This window comes from Equus quagga, chromosome 4, assembly GCF_021613505.1.
Source record: "Equus quagga isolate Etosha38 chromosome 4, UCLA_HA_Equagga_1.0, whole genome shotgun sequence".
NCBI lineage: Eukaryota > Metazoa > Chordata > Mammalia > Perissodactyla > Equidae > Equus > Equus quagga.
The window spans coordinates 79,008,268-79,031,492 of NC_060270.1; the positions used below are offsets into that span (position 1 = coordinate 79,008,268).

A 23,225-nucleotide genomic window follows, 5' to 3' on the forward strand; every position below is an offset into this window, starting at 1 on the left:
ACATATTTCCACACAAACTCTTGTGCAGAAATGTTCACAGAAGAATTATTCATAATAGCCAAAAAGCAAAATGACCCAAATGTCCAACAACTGATGAAGGGATAAATTAAATGTGGCATAGCCACACAATGGAATATTACACAGCAATAAAACGAAATACTGATACGTGCTACGATGTGGAGGAATGTTGAAAACATTATGTTAAGCCACAAAGACCACATGGTGTATGATTCCATTTATACTAAAGGTCCAGAATAGGCAAAAGTATAGAGACAGACAATACATCAGTGGCTGCCTAGGGCTGGCAGTGGGGAAGGGAGTTGGGAGAGGTTGGAGCAGTGGAAGCTAAAGGGAGTGAGGCTTCTTTTTGTGGTAATGAAAATGTTCTAAAATTGATTGTGGTAATAGATGCACAATTCTGAGAATGTACTAAAAGCCATTGACTTGCATACTTTTGATGTATGAACTATATGCTATGCGAATTATATTTTAATAAGGCTGTTCAAAAAAAATACATATCTTTATTTTGCCTAGAAAGCCTACTGCTAAAAATAACTCCCATTTATTGGATACCTACTGTATGTCAGATAAGCAACTTACCTATATTATCTCATCTGTTTCTCATAACAGTTTTATGAGGTAGGTAGGAACTATTCCCAAAATAACCCCCACAAACTCCAGTATTCCTTTAGATGCCTTCTACTCAGTGATATGAATCTAGAGAGATGCTTGTAAAACCCATGCTGGCTAAAAGCTCAAAGAGTGCATCTTTTTAGAGAAAGGCGGAAGATGGGGAGAAAAAGATCACCAGAACTCCAAACAATGCAATTTCATAGACACCCAAAGGCAGGCTACGTGCACCGTGGCGGGTCCCTTCATAAGGGAAGTCATCGCATGTAAAAGCACCCGGTGGTGTTGGTGGCAAGTACAACAGCCCCTGGTAGGATAATCACAGGAAAGCAGTATCAAGATAGAGGAAATGAGAGCTTGAATCTTTGTTCCTAGACTGGCTTGCTTTTTATATTCCCCAAAAGGCAAAAATGTATGCTTGATAGGATACAAAAATAACAGTACGTACCTTGTAAAATCTTTTTCAGAAAATGCAAAAAAAGTATCAAGAAGAAAGTCATCGTTAGCTATAACCAACATCAACATTTCTGTGTCGATCAGTAATCAACGGCAAGTGCCACGCAAAATTAATTGAATCTAAAACGTTCAACAGCTAACACACAGGACAAGATCTGGGGACTGAAGCGAGGAGAAATATGCCATGAAAATGCTGACCCTAAAAACTTCAAAGGCAACTATGGAGAAACCAAGCCCACAGAGTTTTCCTCTGAAAATAGGAGTCCTCAGAGAAGAGAACCTGCCAAAATCTCCCACTGACATAGGTGGTCACAAAGAGAGAAGGACCGCGTTCTCAACTGCCTCAAATCTCAGCACTTCAAAGACGGCTCCTGAACTAAGTCCATTCACCCCAAAGCACAGGCAGTGGTTGATGCTACCGCAGCCCAGAGTGAAAGACAGGAGGATGCCAAACACTGTGACTCCCAGGCTCAAATTTCCAAGTGGCCATCCTCAGGGTGAAGCAGGGGCCCTGTCCACAGCACTTGGTCCTGGCATTCTCGGGGACAGAACACTCTCCACTCAGCGAGGGCCTTGTCCTGGCAGCAGGCGCCAGAAGACAGGCCACAGCTGTGGACAAAGGTGGGCTCCTGTTCCTTGATGGCAAAGCCTGCAGCCCAGAATCGAACGGTCCCCACCCAGCTGCCAGCTAGGCCTGAAAACAGCAACCAAAGTTTCAAAGAGCATGGAACAAGTCCAGGATGCAGCCAAGACAAATGATCCTCATTTGCAAGGCCTTTCAGACTTCGGAGGGCTGCAGTGCTTGTCATGGCAGCCATTTGCCAAGAGACCTGGAACATGAATGCCAGCTCCTGGGAATGCCACCCCTGACCCTTGGCTGCCCTGCAGTGGCCCAAGCAATTTATCCATGTCTGGCCTACTGCCAACCATTTCCCCACCTTGCAGACTTCGAACCACAGCCCAGCGCTGCCTTTCAAGTTGGATGATTTTTAGCTCTTAATCCCTCTGCATCCACAACCACTTTCTGTCTTCCTCCGATTAATTATGGGTTGCAGCTAAGTGCCAGGAAGAGGCATTTCCAGGAGGAAGGAAAGGGGGCCGGAATGAAAAATTTGGTAAAACCAAGACATGCAAGTGATCCTTTGGAGAGGTAGCATGGCACAATGGTTACAAGCAAAATTCAGGGAAAGCAAGATCTAGGTTCGAACCCCAGTTGTATCCATTACTACCCATGAGCCTTCAGGAACAATATTTACCTTCTCTGCCATTTGTTGAAAAATACCTCTACCTAACGCACAGCCCAGCATGATGGCACTGAGCACTGGCACAAAGCAGGTGCCCAGTAAATGCTTATTATTATCATCTTAATAAAGGCTATCAAACTTTACATAAGATAAAGGGGTTCCATGGTTCAATCGTTCATCATGCAACTCTTTAATGAGCACCTACTAAATGCCAGGCATTATTCTAGGAATTGGAGATAAAAAGAATAAGACAGTTAAGGAAAACCCTTGCCCTCATGAGCTTAGAGTCTTGTGAGGGTGGCTGACAATAAATATACCAATACACAAACTACATAGAGGTAATTAGATCTATGAGAGAAAAAAACATGGCACTGCAGAAAAAGAATATGAGTGGTGGGGGCAAGGCAGGAAGGACCTGGCCAATTATTAAGCTGTACTTCCTTAGTCACCTACGTCCTGGGAGCCAGAGGCTGGGAAATGTCCCAAAACGGAAATAGAAGGCTTCTTCTATTTATTAGATTATTAATCTTCTATTAATACTGTCCCTCTCAGGGACAGTATTAGTTTCCCATCTGAAATTCTGGCAACCCATTTTCCAAAAGAAATACAAATGCCAAAAAAGCACAGGAGAATATGTTCAACTCGACTGGTAACTCGAGAAATGCATGTTAACATAAAGAGTTCAATTTCCCACTTGGACAAGTGGCTAACATCAAAAAGAATTACAACACTCAGTGCTGGCAAAGCTGAGTGAACACACATCCTCCTGCCTGCCGGTAGAATGTAGATCAGGATGACCTTTTTGGAGGAGAGTTTAACAGTGGGCATCAAAATTACAGGTTAGCATATTCTTTGACCCAGACTTCTAGCAATTTATCCTAAAAAAATAAGAGGACAAGCATGAAAATACGAATGTGTAAGCACAGTTATTTTGGGTTGTTTCTAACCAGACATTGGAAATAACCCACGTCTTCAGTAGAAAATTGCTTAAACAAAATATCCACACATAGACTACAGTATAAATAAATCAAAAAATAACATACCTCTATCCTAAGATGGAAAGATGTTCAAAACGTGGTGCAAAGTAGAGAAAATCCAGTTTTCAAAAAGGTATGTATAGATCATCTCTGTTGATGTGGAAAAAAAAAAAAAGGACGTATGTGCAACCACCCATGTGCACGCACATGCACACGCTCACTACACATCAGAATGCTAGCCGTGAGAGGCTCTGTAACAGGTGAGTTTTACTGTATTCTCTGTACCTCCATGAATTACCTCAACCTTTTACAATGACCATGTATTGCTTTGTCTTGCTCCAGATTTCTTTTCTTTTGGGAGAGGGGCTATGAAATCAGGAAATCATGGAATCACCTCTATCGCCCCACCACACTACTACCCCATGTCCCGAGATCAAAAGCAGCTTTCTACATATGCCAAAGCGTGTGTCTGGTTTTTCAAATTTTTCTCTGAAAATTCTTTTATTCCACACCCTCGAAAAGCAAAATAAAACAACAGAGCAGACAATTTCAAACTATCTCAGCATGACTAATGAAAAAACATTTTCCAGGTGCCAGCCCAGTGGCATAGTGGTTAAGTTCACACGCTCCACTTCGGCGGCCCGGGGTTCAGAGGTTCGGATCCCAGGCACAGATCTAGTGCCACTTGTCAAGCCATGCTGTAGCAGCGTCCCACATAAAGTGGAGGAAGACAGGCACAGATGTTAGCTCAGCGACAATCTTCCTCAGAAAAAAAAAAAAATCCAAACTCTAGGGATGGAAAATAAGTGATCTACGATTTTTTAGCATATACTGATGTTACATTCAATATCACATTTAATCTTCACCACGGTGCCATTTGGTAGCTATCATGGCCCTCCCTGCTTTCACAAATGAGAAAACTGAGGTCTCAAAAGACTAATAAATCATTTAAGGTCACAGAGCAGGTGAATGCTGGTCTAACGGAGAGCTCTTCTCATGGACAGTATTAGTTTCCTGTGGCTGCTGTAACGAAGCGCCACAAACTGGGGGGGCTTGAAACAACAGAAGTTTATTACCTCACAGTTCTGGAGGCTAGAAGTCCAAAATCAAGGTGTCAGCAGGCCCACACTGCCTCTGAAACCTACAGGGCAGAATCTTTCCTTGTGTTTCCTAGGTGCTGGTCTTTACCAACCTTCTTTGGCTTGTTGATACATCATTCTGAACTCTGCCCCCATTGTCATGTGGTCATTTTCTCCTCGAGCGCCTCTGTCTCTGTGTCTCTTCTCTTCTTATAAGGACCCCAGTCATACTGGATTAGGACCTCATCTCACGTGGTGACATCTGCGAAGATCCTGTTTCCCAATAAGGTACCATTCTGCGGTACTGGGGGTTAGGACTTCAACATCTTCTGGGGGACACAATTCAACTTATAACAGGGGCCAAGCCTACACTCCTTCCTCTAATACATCCTGCCCACAGCACCACAACCTGTTAATGTCATGTCTGTGTTGTGGTGGGTTTCATATGTCCTTTTCATGACGATGGAAGGCAAGTCTCTTCTGCTTTAAGGCAAAACTAAATCCAACCTATCCGAGGCAGATGAGTTCATGCCCTGCTATCGAGGCTCTGCCTTCTGCAGTGGCTCTCACCAGTCATTGAGGGCATCTCCGAAGTTATTTATTCTTCTGGGTTAGGGTCTGCTCTTGAGCTAAAATACACTCAAGAGCTTTGTAAAGTTAAGAGCACTAGATAACTGTGGAGAGAATGTGATTCACTTTCCCAGAACCCCCATATGGGTCAGGTCGAATGCCCCATGAGAAGAGGGGGGAGATATGGTACTATTTTAATACGTTCTTGGTATGACTCATTGCCTTTGCAGTCCACTTAGATCAGACGCCAAAAGCAAATTACCAATCAATCATTTCTTGACTGAATCAGTTACTTTTCTTTTTCAGTTTCTGGAACTGTTTCCAAAAGCAGCAAGGGTGCTGCTGAAACCAGTAATCAAAAGATTAGCAAGCCATCCTGCCGACCGGTAGTTTTTAGGCCAAGCATTTGGCTCAGCAAATTGGAAAAGAAAACAGGGCAAGGACCTGCCTGGGTGAGAACCAGTGTGCCCCATTTATTTCACATGAGAAGACACATGAAGGATTGATGCCTGTCTAAGAATATCCACCCAAGAGCCCTCAAATGTGCTTTCCAATATGCTGCCGAGCATAATGCCATTTGGAGGTACATTTGAAACAAGAGAACAACCTCCCAGGCTGTGTTTTTGCCTCATGTTGCAGAATTAGGAGCCTGGACAGGTGAACAGCCTCCTGCCTGCCTTCACCTCTCCATCTCAGTGAGCTGATGGATGGCGCAAAGAGACAGCTGGGACTGCGGAGCCTTCATGGGGCCCCCCCACCTGTGCTGCAATCATATGCAAAATGTCAGAGGCCCCCAATGAGCATCAAGCTGTACCTTCCGTGGCAAGCATCCCAATGGCCCTTCACAGCTGAGGGCAGCAGGAGCCTGTACTTCCTGTGGCCTTACATAGTACCCAGGGCTGAGAATGGCTAAGACAGACATGAAATTCCCGGTATCATTGGGCCTTGCCAAGTTCCTCCTATGCTAATTTCTCCCACACCCTCCACCTCCAGCACCTCCTCCTCTCTCTCAATACCTTTCTCTCATTCTCAAATCTTCTGGACTTTGATTTATTAACAACTTTCTCTATTATTAAAAAATAGATTAAAAATGATCAAACTATCTAAAGAGGCATTGTGCAATATGGTAGCCACTAGCCACATGTGATGATTTACATTTAAATTAATTAAAATTAAATAAAGTTAAAGATCCAGTTCCCCGGTCACTATAGCCACAAGTCAAGTGTTCGATGGCCACATGTGGCTAATGGCTATCACACTGGACAGTGCAGATATAGAGCATGTCCATTATCACAGAGAGTTCTATTGGATAGCTCTGGTCTAAAGGATATAAAGGAAATGTCTCCCTCTTTCTTCTGTCCCCAGTCCCCCTCCCAGAGGCGACCCCGCTGCCAGTCTCCTTTGTATCCTCGCAGAGATTTTTTATATGCCTAAACAAGTGTGTGTGGATGCAAACCTCTTTTGTTAAAACAAATGAGAAAAGACCCTAAACACTATTTGGCTCCAGCTTTCTTCACTTAATGAAACTTAGAGATCACAATATAAGTGTACAAATAGTGCTTCATTCTTTTGAGTGGCCTCATAACAATGCACTGTCACCAGCACAACCATCCGCACCCCACCCTCTGTGTGCCAGACTCCCTTCCCTCACACTTTCATCCTACCCCGAGGCTCCATGTCCTCCAACACTTTTCTGACTCTTCCCCTCACCTCTTGCCCTAATACAAGGTTGTTCCTGGTTGTTCCCTGAGGAAGCCAGCTTCCTGATCTTTGAAGTGGAGGCAGGGTTTTCACCCTCATCCACATTCTCAAAGCCTGTCTTCCTCGTGGTGAGTCCCAAAGGAGTTCTTGGGCTTGCTCCCTCAACAGGCCCAGTCACCCTCAGACTAAACCCACTACACCTCCTTGTCATTACCTCCAACCTCCTGGCCCCTCTCCTTCATTCACTGACGACAACAGCACCTGCTTCACTGCCCTCATCTCCTCCCTGAATTCTGCAAACATTCCCTCAACTCCAGGTGGAGCATCCAGCCAACACCTGGCCTCACACATGTCCCTGACCATTTGTCCTCACCCTACCTCGGCCACCCACTCCCACCCTAAATCCACACCAACAAATGAACCCCCTGTGAAATCTTGGTTTTTAGCATCCCACTCTTAGGTTAGTGCCCACACCAACAACTGCCAGCCTAAGTAAGCAAGACTTCTAATCAATGATGACCATTCATTAACCATGCCATTGTCATTATGCTACGTGAAATAAGCCAGTCACAAAAGGACAAATACTGTATGATTCCACTTATATGAGGCACCCAGAGTAGTCAAATTCATAGAAAAAAAGTAGAACAGTGGTTGCTAAACCCCTGGGGGGGGGATGGCGAGTGGTTTAATGAGTATAGAGTTTCAGTTTTGCAAGATGACAAAGTTCTAGAGATCTGTTCACAACAATATGAATATATTTAACACTAATGAATTATTCACTTAAATTGTTTAAGATGGTAAATTTAACGTTGTATATTTTTTACCACAATAAGAAAAAACAAAACAATTAAGGCTCCACTCTGTGGTGGTGCTGAAGGCATGCTCCCTTCTGAGCATCAAGCACCCCATCGCATCCACAGTCGGCATCCACAGTCATCGGGTGGCAAAGCTGGGAAAGGTTTCCCTCCTCTTGGCATTAGCAAGTCCAAGCTCAAGATTCTTTCTGAAGCTTAGAGTCAACATAGGAAAAATTAAAGGAATTAACTATGGACCAGTTGGGTATTTCCCTGTTCTCTTGAATATTATGCTCCAGCAACTAACTGAAAACCAATGGTTTTTCTAGCTCTGCCTCTCATAATTCATTCACGCTCATTAATACGCAGTTTCTCAGCTGGCAGTGATTTCATGAATTTTTAATTTACATGGGATGAGCGAGAGATTAAAAGTTTAAACTAAAGCTAACAATAGAGAGGATTGTGAGCGTCGTTTTAATCCCTAGATTAAGAATCTCCAAATGAATTCATTGGCATCATCATGTGAACCATCATCTGGGAATTATCAAAGCAACTCCTGGGTGAGTTTTTGCCTTTGGGGTATATTAATAGAGATACACATTTTTTTTTAACAGTTCCTGTTTTGGGATCATTAAAAACAGTGAAACCAAAGACATTTCCTAACATCAATCTTAATCTTGGAAAAACTCCAAACCACCTGATAAATGCTCACAGAGATCCCAACACTACAGAAAATCCACAATAATTTGTAGACTTGTGACTAATACATAAGAAACTCATTTCAGCATAAAGGAAAACAGGTAAAAAAGCAAATTAGAAGAGAGAAGTGGAGAAATACTGAACTCAATTTCTTCTGGAAATGCAAAGCAAATTCTGGATTATTAATTCTAAAATAAAAAAAGGCAGAAGGAAGAGCTTTCTCTTGAGAATGAGGCCCAACAGAAACACAATCCAAGCCACAAATGTAAATTTCTAAAAGCTACATTAAAAATGTAAACAGAAGCAAGGAAAATTAATTTTCATAGTTTATTTAATCCAATATACTCAAAATATTCTTATATTGACCTGTAATCAATATTTTTAAAAATATTAATAAAATGTTTACATTTTTCTTATAAGTCTTTGGAATGTAGCGTGTATTTCACACTTACAACACCTCTTAGTTTGCACCAGCCACGTGGAAGTGCTAAAATAGCCCCTAGCGGCCACCATATTGGACAGCACAACTACAGAACCAAAGAATATGTGTTCTTCTGACAGGACAGGACTGGCTCTTGAAATCTGAGCATATTGCCAGATTGCACTTTCTAGATTGTTCTCACTGTACTCCTCAAATAAAAGCCAGCAACAGCTTGGGTGGATGCATTAGGCTGCCCCTACAGCTAGACCAGTGTTAATTCAACTTTGATCATTATGGTGCCATCATTTGAAATTTTACAAAATTAGTTTACTACTATTGTTTTCTTAAATTTTTTCAACCATAAATTGACTTTTAAAAAAATTAACCTTATCCTAAACAATATCAGGCTGTGATATCACAAATTTGATATTTTAATTATATTTGTTAAAAGAGCCAATGCACATTAAAATAAATATTTAACACTTAGAAGTTTTTGTGCTCTACCTAAAGCGAACAACAAATTAAATTAAAATTTATTCTCTTTTGTAAATCAGTTAACGGTGTCATCTTTCAAAAGCTTCCCATTTAGCACATGCAATCTTGGATATATTTCTATCTGAGTCCTCTGGCACCCAATATTTGTATCCCAACATTTGTATGTTTGAGTATGACATAGCATCCCCATCAAGAGTACCTTCTGTCTGGGCACCACAAACCACAGCAACGGGGCATTTACTCATTTGCATTCAACTGTCCAAAAGCTGCAGAAGTGGGGTAAAACTCTTGCCCTAATGACAAGTGGTGGCTCAGTCCCAGGGGAGCCCCCTTAATAACTAATAATGATGGCAGCTGAGGTTTACTGAGCTACATGCCAAACACTGTTCTAAATTAATATATATTTAATACATATATATGTATACACTGTTCTAAGTTAATATATATGACATATTATACTACATTATACAGTGTGTATATATAATATATATACCTCCTCCTATGAAGGAGGTAATATTGTTTTCCTGCTTTTCCAGATAAGAAAACAAAACATAGAACGGTTAGTAGCTTCCATGGTCACAGAGCTAACAAGTGCTATAGTTGAGATTCAAAGCCAAGAAATCTGACCTCTGAAACCTGTGCTGTTATCACCCAGAGGATTACAAATGGAATAAAGAGATAGAAGTTGGAAAAGACACATGATTTATGGTCACAAACACAAATCCCTCAAAGACAAAATTATCACCCATATGATGTGGAGACTGGGGCAAGCAATATCCTCTACTACAGAGAGGGATCGAAGACAAGCGGAATAATTTAGAATGCCCTCCAGATGTCTTCTGTAAATTACAGTGGAAAACTCATCCTTGTCAGAAAGAAAGAAACAAACATGAAAATTCAAGGGAATAAAGATTTCAATAACACAAAGAGAAAGAGGATGGAAGGATGGATGGATTGATGGCTAGATGGACAGATGGATAGAGAGACAAGTGAGCTCACTTGTATGAGCATTCACTCTAGACTCAAGAGAACAAGGAGAATTACAATTTGGTGACCTTATTCTCCTCACTGAGACCAAAGCTGCAGGGTGAGCTGTGCTGACAGCCTAATCATGTGGCCTTCATTTGCAAGGGTTCTGCAGTCTGGAGGAAGATAAAGATCCACTTACATGTATTCCCTATGGGCAGAGTGTACAGCGGCCGCGTTGCTGTAACGCCACAGGACAATCGCCGATGACAGGACGTCGAGGATGGCATCAAACTAGGAGAAGGAGACAGGACATTAGTGGCTTTCCAGAATTAACAGGGCACGACTGTGAAGACACAAGGCAACTGTTCTGTGACTCGGAACATCTGAGGAGGGACCTCAGAGCAAGGAGGCTTCACGTCACTACGATGCAGATCATTCATCATCCTCACAGTGGAACCTGGGAATCTGGAGCCTGGGGCACCCAACGTCCCAGCCTGGTGGCGGTGCCACGGCCCCTCCTCGTACTTCACTCTGCTCCCACAGCCTGAGAAACCACACTCCATGGTATGGTGGGCTCTGCTCCTGGGGCCCCTGGATCCCAGCATTGTATAGATATTGGGGGTCAGGGGCTGGAATTACACTGTTCTGACACACGTGAACTTGGTTTCCTCATGGCAGGCAAGATAATTTCCTGTACATTCCAAGAAAAGATTTGGGGTGAGGATTCTGTTTTTCTGGCTCTCAATGGGACTGTTCTACTTGGGGCCCAGGGTTGAGGGTGGGGTCACCTGGGGGCTCCGGGAAGTCTGCCAACACTGTGAAATTATATACAGAATTCAATGCTTTTGTTTAAATAATGAGTGAATGTGTGAGGGCGACAAAAAAGAGAGAGAGAAAGAAGGAGGGGAGGAGAGGAAAGAGGAGTGAGTGAGAGTGAGTGTGTATGTGTGTGTCTATTTTTCTGGAGAGACAGTCCACACCTTTCAGAAGATTCTGAAAGGAATCTGCTGTCCCCAAAACATTAAGTTCTCACAACAAAGGGAAGAAGTGGGTTTGGGAAGAGGAACGAATACCCTCAGGTACAGGAAACCCTGACGCTACACAGGGGGGATGTTTAAAGGAGCTCTCCGCATGAGTCACTGCACCCCAGAGCACTTTTCATTTGGAAAATTGCAAGCAGTAGCGCTCTCTTGAAGGGATGTTGGGCAACTTTACTCAAGTTTTCAACATGCTGAGTCTGTAAAACACCTGAGACCCATTTTCTCTCAGCAGCTCCCGTCAGGACGCAGGCTCGGAAGCCAGTCACCCCTAATCGGGTACAGAATGACTAATCCTTGCGCCAGCAGCCCCTACCTTCACTCCCAAGGCCGCTGCCAGCACCAGCAGATGCTTCACTCCAGTGTGTGCTCGTTTTCAAACCCACTACTCTGAGGGGGAAAAGAGGGCTAAAACTCTAAAAAGCTTCTCTTAACTATCTGTGGAAAATGTGGTCGCCTCATCTGTTCTTGAGCATTATACAGTGTCGTTGCAGTTTACTTTTATTAAATTGTAAGTTTCGATAGAAGCTCTTTTTCCATAAAAGGTCTGTTTGTCATGCTGAGCTCTCATCTGCTAACCACCCTCTTAATCAGAGGCCAGGAAGAGATTCACGGGCTCAGGAAAAACGTGCAAAACTCCATAAAAGTACATTTCAGGTTACTTACTGCAAACCCAAAAGCAGAGGCGCTGTACCTCATAACGGAGACAGCTAAAAAGAAAGAAAATATTATTCAGAATATTTTAAGACCTCATGGAAATTTTCTCATTTGTGAGTATATTAATATACTTGATATGGCCTTTTAAACATCAATGGGAAAGTTCCAAGAGAATAAAATTAAAAATTAACTGTACTTGTAAAATCTGAGAACCAAAACAGATAAAGAGGGAAGTGAAAAGATTGCAGACTCCACCTATAGCAACTTCCCATCCCAGTGTGTTCAGAAGCACCAAAGGACCAGCTTCAGAATGAAAATGCTTAAGCAGTTGTCAATCAAATGGCTGCCGAGACTTTGAGAAGTTAGCAACTGGGAATAGAGAAACTGTATTAAACTTCCATAATGAAAGTGCAACCATCCACACTGTTCCCATAATAAGGTAATTAATGCTGGTATCAACCTGCACATGCCATCGCTAACACACAGTTGAAAAGAATCTCTTGCCCATCAGAGCTTAAAATCCAGCGTAGACCTCAATTAGACTGTTTAGAAAAACAATAACAAATGATCTTAAGCAATGGATGTCTACAAAATGTAGATATAACAATTATAATGAAAATATTGATCCATATTCAAAAATCGATCTACCTCTTTTGAGGCAAGTCAATTGAGCCGAACTTTTGCCTAATTCTGTGATCTGTTCTGTGCCAAAGCAATGCACCGCTTCAAAGATTATTCTCAGTTTGACTTAACAGAGGCAGATCTCCACATAAAAGCCATAGGGAACAAGCAAAAGCCCACCCTCCAACAAAGAATGAAACCTACCCAATGGGTCAGCTTTGCTTTGCTTTGCTTGGCACCCAATTGTTCCAAGCACAAATGTTGCAAGCACTCATTGATGAGTAAGAGAGGTGTGGAGTGAGGCAGGGAGGTCAATATCCATTTGGACTCCCACTCAGCTCAACACAAGTCCCTTCTCTGGGACCCACTCTCTGTCCTATCCACAAGGTCCAGGAATGGCCCTGGACAGCCATGTTGTCTTTGTACCCCTGCACCTAGCCATAAGAGGGTCATCTGAGCCACCGTGAATCAAGCATATTTCATTTTCTAGAAATTAGGAATTGAGACCGAGAGGGACTCTAGTTGGTCAATTATATTGTTGGAACTGAAACTTGTAAACAGTCAGGCTAGGGTTGGCCACTGCTTGCTATAAAGACTGAGGAGCAGAGAGACAAGCAGGTGGTAAACACTGGTTCCTGAAGTTTCCACTCCCTTCCTGAGACAGCCACATGCCAATCCTCAGGCTGTGCGAGGCAAATGCAATCCATTAAATTCCTGACCTTCTTTGTTTTTGACCAGCGCTGCTCCAGGTATCCCTGCTGTTGCTCTTCCTGGCATAAGGAGAAGGACAGAGCCAGCTGTGTGCAGTGACCAACTGCAGCTTTCATGAGTGACACAGCAGTGCAAAGGGGCACCAGGCCTTCCCGAAGACGTTGGCATGTGCCAAAAAGCCAGCAGGTCCCTCGAGGGGTCGCTATAGGACACTGAGCCTGGCTTGCAGTAAGTGCTCAGTAACTGTTACTCAGACTTAACATTTCATAGAAACAAATCGAAATGAGTATCTTTACAACCTGTTTTTAGACTATTTCAGCGGTGTGCTTTTTGCGGGTTACTTCTTTATCAGCAGTGGAAACCTTTTTAACTCCTAACATCTTTCCCAGATGCTCAATATATACAACCAATAAAGAGCTGCCCGCCTGGAGCTCCTGCTCTGCTCTGCCTGCATGGCTGGCCCAGGCACCACGGGACGGAGGGCACAGCTGGAAAAGCCCTCCAATCACCATCACAGAAGCCCGCCCGCCTTCCAAGCAGTAACCCATTACTTTAAAAAGTTTTAATCTAGATATTTGGTAATACCAGACGTTTATACAGTGAGCTATGGATTTCAAAGAGGTGGACGCCCACTTGATTATACCGAGAAACACAAGGAATCTTGTCTCAGAGATTCTGGAATCCGACAAAGGAGATGGTCACAGAATAGCAGGAGTCAATGTCCGTGATTTCCAACACTCTCAGAATTATCCTGGAAAGTTCTGCTTGTGTGAGGGAGTTAAGCCTGCCCAGTGGATGAATAACTTAGAGCACAAGCGGAATATTAAATTGTTCTGTCCCCCATGCGCTAAGCAGAAGGTGAGCAAGAGGGCTCCAGGTTAACCCAGAGCCCCGCACAGAGGGAGGGATTCACACAAATCATTTCCTTATAAATTGGCTCCATCTAATTTCCTTGATGAGATGAAAAGGGAGAAAATACCAAAAATTGCGTGGGGAATCTAGCTACACTGAAGGGCCCTCCACATGGCCTTGGCTCTGGCAGCTTCCCTTTGCGACAACTCCCTGCTTCTCACGATGAAATAACAGCAAATAGTCATTAGCACAAGACTCGAATGGAAGAGGTCAGTAGCCCTTTTAGGGATTTCTGAAGAGAGTCAAATAATAACTTTATTTTCTGAGCTGAATGTGCCACCTCCTAATTCTGGGCTGAGAATGGACTCAAAAGAAAGGGTGAGAGGGGTTTAGACAGCCCCCCACCCCCCGCACACCGTCCCATGGGAAAAGCAAACTGTGGGGTTTTCACTGGGATGTTTCCAACTTCCCTCACATGAAGAAAGGGTTCACTTGGAGACCAGCAGGCCGGGGCCAGGATGACCCACCACGGCAAAGGTTACAAGGTAGGTGGCCCTGGAGCCCCGACATGTACTTGGCTGAGGGTAGCTGAAAGCCACCATAGGTCCAACAGTCCAGCAGTGCCTTTAAGGCAGGTGCAAATTCAACAGCGGACAACAGACAAGGGCCCTTCCGACCTCAGACAATTATGCTGCAAACTGGCAAGGTCCCCGAGACAGGCACTTGGACAGCCAGGAAGCGGAGCTCTCCTATGAAGGCTGCTCTCGGTCAAGGCAGGGGTCACAGAGCTGAAGGTAATGAAATCACCTCAGCTGTCAGCACACGGCGTGGGGCCTGTTTAACAAACACCACGGCTGCTCTGGAATGGAGTGCCCGACTGTCAAAAGGCTCCAGATTCATCTGGATAGCTGTGCTATCAGAATCCCGCAGAGAAATTTTCAAGAATGTTTCTGCTCCTCACATTTAGAACTTGTCTCCACTGCTCATAACTTAAACGTGCACTCAGGGAGCCCATGGCCACCAAAAGCCAATGAGGCATGCAATTAGAGGCCATCTGAGCCCCATTCTCCAGGGAACTGAGGCCTTGGTTTCCTATCTCTTACTCCCCAAGGTGAGAGAGGAGGTAGCCTGCCCTCTGATTAGGCTGGCCTCACACACCCAAAAATGCATACTTAGGATACATCTGGACTCCTCTCCCTTTCTATGCTGTGTTTTCCTTTTTTGTTTTACTAAGACACAGAGTCCTTAAAATGTTCATAAGTAAAATGAAGTTTGGGGCCTACCCAGCATCCATTCCCCATTTGGGGAAAGAGCACCCTAATTCTCCTCTGGGGAATCTTACCCCCACCACCACCCTCACACTATGTGGTTTGAGTGGGATGAATCAAATTATTAAACCCACTCTAGTATAGCCTTGTCTCGTGGCCAAAGTTAATGATTCAAAGATGGCACAATTCGACGTGAGCCAATGAGAACATGCCTCGAGTTTTTGCTAAAAATATTGGGAAGGGGACGCCCTTCCAAGAGGGGATTGTAGAGTTGGTAGCATAAAAATAGGAGCTACAGGTAGCAATTTTGCCCTAAATGGGGAGAGGTTGCCTCAGAATGAAGCCAACAGAGAGGAAAGCCAATATTAAAGAGTAAAGATATAAATCAGACCTCTGATGACACAGACGGAACCTCTGGAATCAGCCCTACCTGAAGGCTACCCCTCTGTTTTTCAAATATGTCAGCCAATAATTTCCTTTAATTTGCTTAAGCCAGTTTGAGTTGAGGTTGTATCACTTGCAGCCAATATGTCTTAACACAATATACCCTGACCCAGCAATCCCATGACCAAGAATCTCTTTTAACACCTAAAAAATGAAAAAACACTTTATATACAGAAGGTTCATAGTAGGTTTATGCCATTTATAATAACGACACACTGGATGCAATGTAAATATCCAGCAGTAGGATGATGAGTAAAGTACGGTCCATTAAAAATACAAGCTAGATGTAGCTATTTAAAAGTATTTACAGAGTGCTGTTGGTTAATGCTTACATTAGCATATTAGTCAGAACAATCATATTGATAATAAACGTAAGTGGCATGTTTCATGCCATCAGTCCTGGGTGTCATGGGAAAGGATGGGTCTGGGTCAGGAGGCATTCTGGCTACTATAGGCGCAAACTTAGTGGGGAGGTCAGATGAGGCTTCACTGAAGAGGTGACATTTGAGCAAAGCCTTAGAAGAGAAGAGGGAGTAAGCCATGCAGTCACCCAGAGGAAGAACCTTAGTGCAAAGGTCTTAAGGAGGAACGCCTGGCATGTGAGAGGCCATTTTGTCTGAAGCAAAAGGGAACAAGAGGAAAGTTATGTGAGATAATAGATTTATTATTTGAACAAAGAATAAGGTAGAAATGGGCAAGATATAGGACGATGTATGTGATATAACTAGCTTTACAGAACAACTATGTTTAAAAAATGCACCGAAGGGCCAGCCCCACTGGCCCAGTGGTTAAGTTCAGTGCACTCCACTTCAGTGACCCAGGTTCAATTCCTGGGCACAGACCTACACCACTCTGTTAGTGGCCATGCTGTGCTAGCAGCCCATACACTAAAAAACAGAGGAAGTTTGGCATAGATGTTAGCTCAGGGAAAATCTTCCTCAGCAAAAAAAAAAAAGGGGGGGCGGCCAGGCCTGTGAAATAGTGGTTAAGTTTGGCACGTTCCACTTTGAAGGCCCAGGTTGGGTTCATGGACGCAGATCTACAGTAGTCGCCAGCAGGCATTCTGTGGCAGTGACCCACAAACAAAATAGAGGAAGACTGGCACAGATGTTAGCTCAGGGTAAATCTTCCTCAGCAAAAAGAAATTCAATGACGATATAGTCTACACAGAAATCAAAATATAACGACGTACACCTGGAATTTATCTGTTATAAACCAATGTTACTTCAATTTAAATAAATAAATAAATGCATTGAAAACTACTAGAAAAAAAAATCCCTCAAACGGTAACAGTGGTTAATCTTTGGTGGGTGGGAATATTTGAGTGGATTTCTTTCCTTTCTACATTTTTGTATTTTCCACATTTTCTACAACCATCACATATGACCATTCAAATCAGAAAAAGAAATCTATTTTATTTGAAGAAAAGAATTACCCCACTCATAATAATATGGTCAAAGATCTAAAACAGAACAGCAGAAAGCAGATGTATGACGCACACCTGGGAGGAGGCTGCACCGTGAGCTCATGAACGCTGCTGGCTAACAGGAAAGTAACCTACCACGTGCGTCGTTATTACATCTGAGTGTCTGCAATCCATCTCCCTAGGCCAGATTACCCACACGAGCAGGTTGCTAACGCCCCAAGGAGTTCACAGGAGCACAGCAGAGGCCAGGTGAGCCAGGGTATGAAACATAAGCAGAATGTCACTCCCTGGGTAAGGGACCTCCTGCCTCTCAGGTTTTTGCTTGTCCTACACTCTACTGTCATTTACGTGTCAAGGGCGTAATAACAGCTAAACTCCCAGAAGCACGCATACAACAGAAGTCTTAAATAAATATTTGTACATGTCTGGTTAAAGACCAGACCTTCTTTAACTAAGTCACACTCAGGCCAGAAAGCATGTCAGCTGGAAACTCAAATTCAAACAGAAAGACAGCTGGAAAATGGAGCGGACCCCGGCAATCCATTGTGAGAGCAAAGCCAAATGCAAATCATGCAGCTGAATAAGCAGCAGGCTTTGAGGGAGGGCTGTGGAGGTTCAGACAAAGGGCCTTGGAAAGGCAAAGAGAGGTGAGAACGCCAGCAAGGCAACTGAGGGTCAAGGCCGAGAGCCCTCAACAACCTTAAACAAACAATGCCATTTCAACTGCAGGCCAGCTTTACAGCAACAGTGCAGACACATCTGTCATTCTCTCCAAAGTCAGGCAATAATGATCTTGAGCCTTAGCACTCTTCAGCGATACCCTAGGCCCCATAACACCTCCTGGATGCTAAATTATGTGACCAGTAAAGCTCTCTTAATAAATCAATCCCACTTTAATTATACCATCTCTGTCACTCAGACGCCTGGCAACAACCTCACCCACAGCCACGTAACTACCCCAACCTGAGAACCCATCTTGCCATCGTCCACCTTCATCATGCTTGCTGCAACCTAGGCAGCAGAAGACGTGGAGCTGAGAGGGGTCAAAACGAACTGACTTGTGTTCTAACTCACTTCATCAGAACCTCCAATAGCTTCCAGAATCTCTCCCACTCAAACGAGATTATAACGTACTGCAAAAATTTGTGATAGGATGTTGAATTCAGTCATCACTGAAAGAAAAGAGAGAAGCAGTTTGAAAAACAGATCAACAAAACTACTGCTTAGCCCTTTAAACGACTCATCCTCAGCTGCAGCACAGCGACGTAACTGTGGTTTATCTGTCTAGACCAGAGTATGCCAACGGGCTCCCTGAGAAGGAAATCTGGAAGCTTTTGTTTGACCTACACAGTATTATTCAAATATCAGAATTGGCTACCGATATTTTTAAATCAAGAGACTTCACAAATTAAAAAAAAAAAAAGGAACATGCAGATTTTTGGCTTTTCTCAAAAAACTGAGATCTGCTGGCCCTGGGCTGGCCCTTTCTCCCAGCTGTGCCAGTGCTGTGTTTGGATGGGGCACATACTCTTGGGCACCTGCCTCTCCTGCAGCATTAGACCCAGCTGGCCTCGCCCCCCTGCCTGGCCCCTCTGGGTATCTAGCTGACCCTGTAGGCTTGAGTATGGGACTTCAGGTGTAGCCCATGTGCAGCTTAAGAGAAAAGATGGTAGTTTCATCTCCATATCCACAGTTCCAAGCAAAATGCCTGCTAAATGCGCATTGTGCTGCATCAAAAGGGGCCTCCAATGTTTCCTACTGTAAGGTCTGGCTGGCAGCAAATTACAAAAAGCCGTACGATGGGCCAGGTTCTCAAAGCCTACATCATTCTTTGAGAGCTCTTTGTCTTCCATAGAACCTAAGAACCATTAGTGAGCCCCAGGCAGGCTATGGACGCTGCCCGCCCACCTTCCAGGGCTCTGCCAGTCTGCAGACAGGCAAACCCTTGCCAAGACCTCAGGGATGATCACGAGTCTCTTTCTCATTTTCACATGACCAAGAGGTAGGTGGTTATGTACCAAAAGTGGCCATACAGTCCTTCCCTGGATCCCACACCCACAATAACCAGTGTAACCACAGCAAGAGTGGGCTTATAGAGATTGGAAAATATTGCCCTTGAGCTATGGCTACGGGGGCAAGGAGTGTTTGCAATGAAAGTTGTATTTGCATTCAGATTCATAACAGGGAACAACCTGTTATGGGAAAATGTCTTGCCTGGACTCCCTCCTAACCATCCCCCCTGCTGTACCTTGGCCCCAGCATCCTTGACATGCAGCCAGAATGGTTCTCCCTGTCACACTCCCTGTGAAGGCTGAAGTCCTTACAACACTGAGGCCCCCTGTGCCGACCTCCTCCCCTAACCAGCTGCACCTGCCCACTCCACTCCTGCCCTACAAGCCTCCTCACGGACCCCTCCACAGCGGGGCATGGTCCTGCCAGGCCTGGGCTCTAGCTCATTCCTCTGCCTGCAGCATTCTCACCCCAGGATCCAACCAGCCCACTCTCTCATCTCCTTCAGGTCTCTGGTCAAAGCTCACCTCACAGGCCTGTCTGGGCCACACTATTTAATATTGAAACCTGGCCCAGCCCACATCTTAGCTCCCCCTTACCTTGCTCTACATTTATTTTTCATAGCACATTTCATTTCCTACCATAACATCCTATTTATCTCTCTATGAGCACTGTGTACCGTCTGCCCCCTCACCCATTAGAAGACAAACACTATGAAGGCAGTAGGCTTCTCTGCTTTGTTCCCTGATGTCTCCCAAGTGCCTAGATCAGTGCCTGAACACATGAAAGCATTCAGATTGACTGACTAACTGAAATAACACCTTTCCCTTAGCTCCAACTTGCAGTGAACAGAAGTCTTCAGGGAGAAAGCAGACAGAACGAAGGGTTCAACATACCGAGAGGCCCAGCCGTGTTAGCAGACAGCCATTCTCCGAGCAAATGGAATGGCAGCCAGCACTCTGTGGGGCATAACAGAGAAACCAGCCTCTACAAGGACCGTTCTTTTAAGGAGAACTTGGAGCATCTACAAATGGAAAGACTAGGACTATGGGAAGAGCAAGAAGAGCCTTGGACCCAGACAGTCAGGAGCCAGCACAGAATGGTACATGAGAAAAAAATCAGAATGAGAAGAACCCGAGGAGAGTCTCCACCCTGGACTGGGCACCCTCGCTCTCTCCCTCCAACATCCACTATATTTGTTCTGCTTCATTTAGCATAACATGAAACACACCCAATCCCCATTCCAGAGTGGGAATCAGCTTTACTGGAACACAGACAAGACAAGCGCCACTTAAGAGGGAGAAGCCCGGTTTAGACAGGTTCTCAGAGGTCACACACAGAGGAGGCACCAGCCTAGAGACAAAAAGCCAAGAGCCCAGCTTTTCATGCCCAAATTTCTTCAGCAGCACAGCACACTTTCACTTTGCTTTTTCTACAAACTGGGAATAAAGAGAAGGAAGGGCTGCTTGAAGCCATGATTACCCAATGTTTATGAACGCTATGGACCATCTTCAATGGAGTAAACAACCTACCCTCATTTGTTGCTGTTCATTCTAAAGACCTTACTCGTCAGAACTAATGGTAGGAGAATGGTTCTTGCTGAAAATCAATTGTGCTTTCTTCCTTGCATATAATTTTACTCCTCCCATTGCTGTGGTTCCCCATGATGCCAGCACAGCTCTCAAGAAAGTAGTCTACTGCCTGTGGGCAGCAGGCCTGGCCAAGTCCCTGCCCAAGCCTGGCCAGACATCTTCAGACTACACTCAGCCCCTCTCCTACAATCCACCCTGTCCAGACCAACACTAGCAGCCTGAGCTTGCCAATCACTCTTTCATTCAACAAAAAAATGTTTATTGAGCATCTACCACATGTCCCATACTGTTGCAATGAGCTGGGGATACAGTAGTTTCTTGCCTAATAATTTGATGAAATACGCCTCTTAAAGCCCCAATTATCCATTAATCACAGAACACTGCTACCCTCACCTAGTAAATAAAGCATTCATTGAATAGAAAACAGGGATAGGGGAAAATTCTATAGAACAGAATCCTCACAGTTTGTCTTCCCAAGCCTTCCATTCTGAGCGCAGTTGCTGGGAATTTGAAGCTTGAATGCTCATTCTCAGACCATTATTTCTAACTTGGCTCAGTGTCACTCCTCTGGCACCCAAAGCCCCCTACCCCTACTGCCCTCACCTTTTACCACACAGAAACAATCGTATCTTTTCCCAACCAACATTATAAAAACCTGAAATAGGGGTTGGTTATGTCGTATTCAATTCTCTATCCCCAGGACCTATGAAAGCACCAGCACAAAGACGGTGATCAATAAATGTTTCTTGAGCAATAAATGCTTGAGGAATCTCTAAACTCTAACAATAATGCCTAGTTTTTATTTAATATGCAACAATTAATTCATACCAGAACCAAAAGATAATGCCACGGGCAACTAGAGCTAGTAATGCCACGGATGTTGTTGCCCAAGGTTATCCTTGTCAAATCACTAAGATGGCCCTTAGTCTGGCACTGCTGGCACCATACTACACGCCGGACCTCTTTGGTTTAAAGAACTGCAGAACGAACTTTTTGAAAAACAGAACATATTGTGGGGAAGAGGAAAACACTGACTAAGACTTCAAAGACTTGGTTTAAAGAAATGGTGCTGAATAAATATTTACTCATTTGAGCTGAATCAAAGTCATTAGAAGGCCATTAACATTATCACTCAGAGAATAAAAGTTAAACATGGTAGAATAAAGGCCTTTTCCCCCCGCTGCCTCCCTACCACTGTCTATAAAACCCACCAAAGCAACAAGAAGCCTGGAAAACTACAAAAAGAACAGAATGATCAAAGAAACTAGGAAATGGCCAGCCCCGACCCCATATTATAAAGAATATCTATCAATACATTAAAATTTAGACCATATGGAGAGAAGATGCAGAGGGCTAAAAACATACTTCAATCAAAACTTAAGTAGAGCTCAGAATTTTCCACAGTTACACGGCACGGTCATCAAAAGCCCAAAGAATTATCCCCTATATGCTACAGCAAGTTTGGGAAGGAACTGCAGCATTTGTTCCTGAACCCCCTTCCCAAATTCCACACACTAGAGAGCAAGGGAGGTGAAACCAAAGGAGTCATTGCTCAGATAGCCACTGGTGCTAGAATCAGGTAGTTGGAAAACCAATGGCATTTTCAACAAGAGGAGCAGAGGTTCTACTGTAAGCCATGCAGTTCTCTCTTGCTCATAAGGTAGACTACTGAGATTGGATGTAAAGTGTCCAAAGAAGAGAGAATCAAATTAAAGCTACATGCTGCTCCCTTCATGACCCAGCTGTCCATCAGTCCCAATTATCAGAACAGTGAGGTACTGGCAAAATGGCAGATAGAATCAGGAAACCAAAGAGAATTAAGAACTTAATTCAGCAAGATCACCAGACACAGATACCAGTTAGTTCTATAGTAGCCACAAAACAGTAATAAGATGAAATTTTTAAAAGATACTATTTTCAACAGCATAAAAATCAAATACCAAGGAACAAACTAATGAATAGTGTAAGACCTCTACCTAGAAAAATAATAAAACATTACTGAGAGAAATTAAAGAAGACCAAATATATGGAGAGATGTACCATGTTCATGGATTAGAAGACTCAATATTAGCAACCAAAATTCTAGAAGGTTTTTGTGAGAGAATTGATAAGACGATTCTAAAGTTTAAGTGGAAAGTGAAAAGAGTCAAAAATAACCAAGACAATACTGAACAACAAAAAAACTGAAAGACAGTCACTACCAGATATCAAGATTTATTTCAAAGCTACATAAATTAAGATAGAATAGTACCGGCACAAGGATAAACAAAAAGACCACAGAACAAAAGAAGATGCACACATAAATGGTCACCTGATTTATAACAAAGTTACTCCTGAAGTACACATGGGGTAAGAAAGGTCTTTTCAATACACGGTGCTGGGCATTGACTCTACCTGGCATCATACACAAAGAACAATTGCAGACAAGCTGTAGATAGAGATATGCAAAATAACATAGGAGATATCTGAAATATAATATGAGAGAATACTTTCATAATCTTGGTGGGAGGAAAAGATTTCTTAAATGGGACATAAATGCATTGATCACAAAGCGAAAGATCAGTAAATTAAA

General features: G+C 43.6%; 1 protein-coding gene across 1 annotated transcript in view; it reads right to left on the reverse strand.

The window, feature by feature from the left end:
• Nucleotides 1–23,225, reverse strand: part of TMEM163 (transmembrane protein 163) — a 220,787-nt gene that overhangs the window by 74,696 nt on the left and 122,866 nt on the right. The window contains exons 3-4 of the mRNA XM_046659366.1: nucleotides 11,739–11,782; nucleotides 10,235–10,326 (exon numbers count right to left, since the gene is read on the reverse strand). Of these exons, the coding sequence (XP_046515322.1) occupies nucleotides 10,235–10,326; nucleotides 11,739–11,782 (136 nt within the window). The remainder of the gene's footprint in view (nucleotides 1–10,234; nucleotides 10,327–11,738; nucleotides 11,783–23,225) is intronic.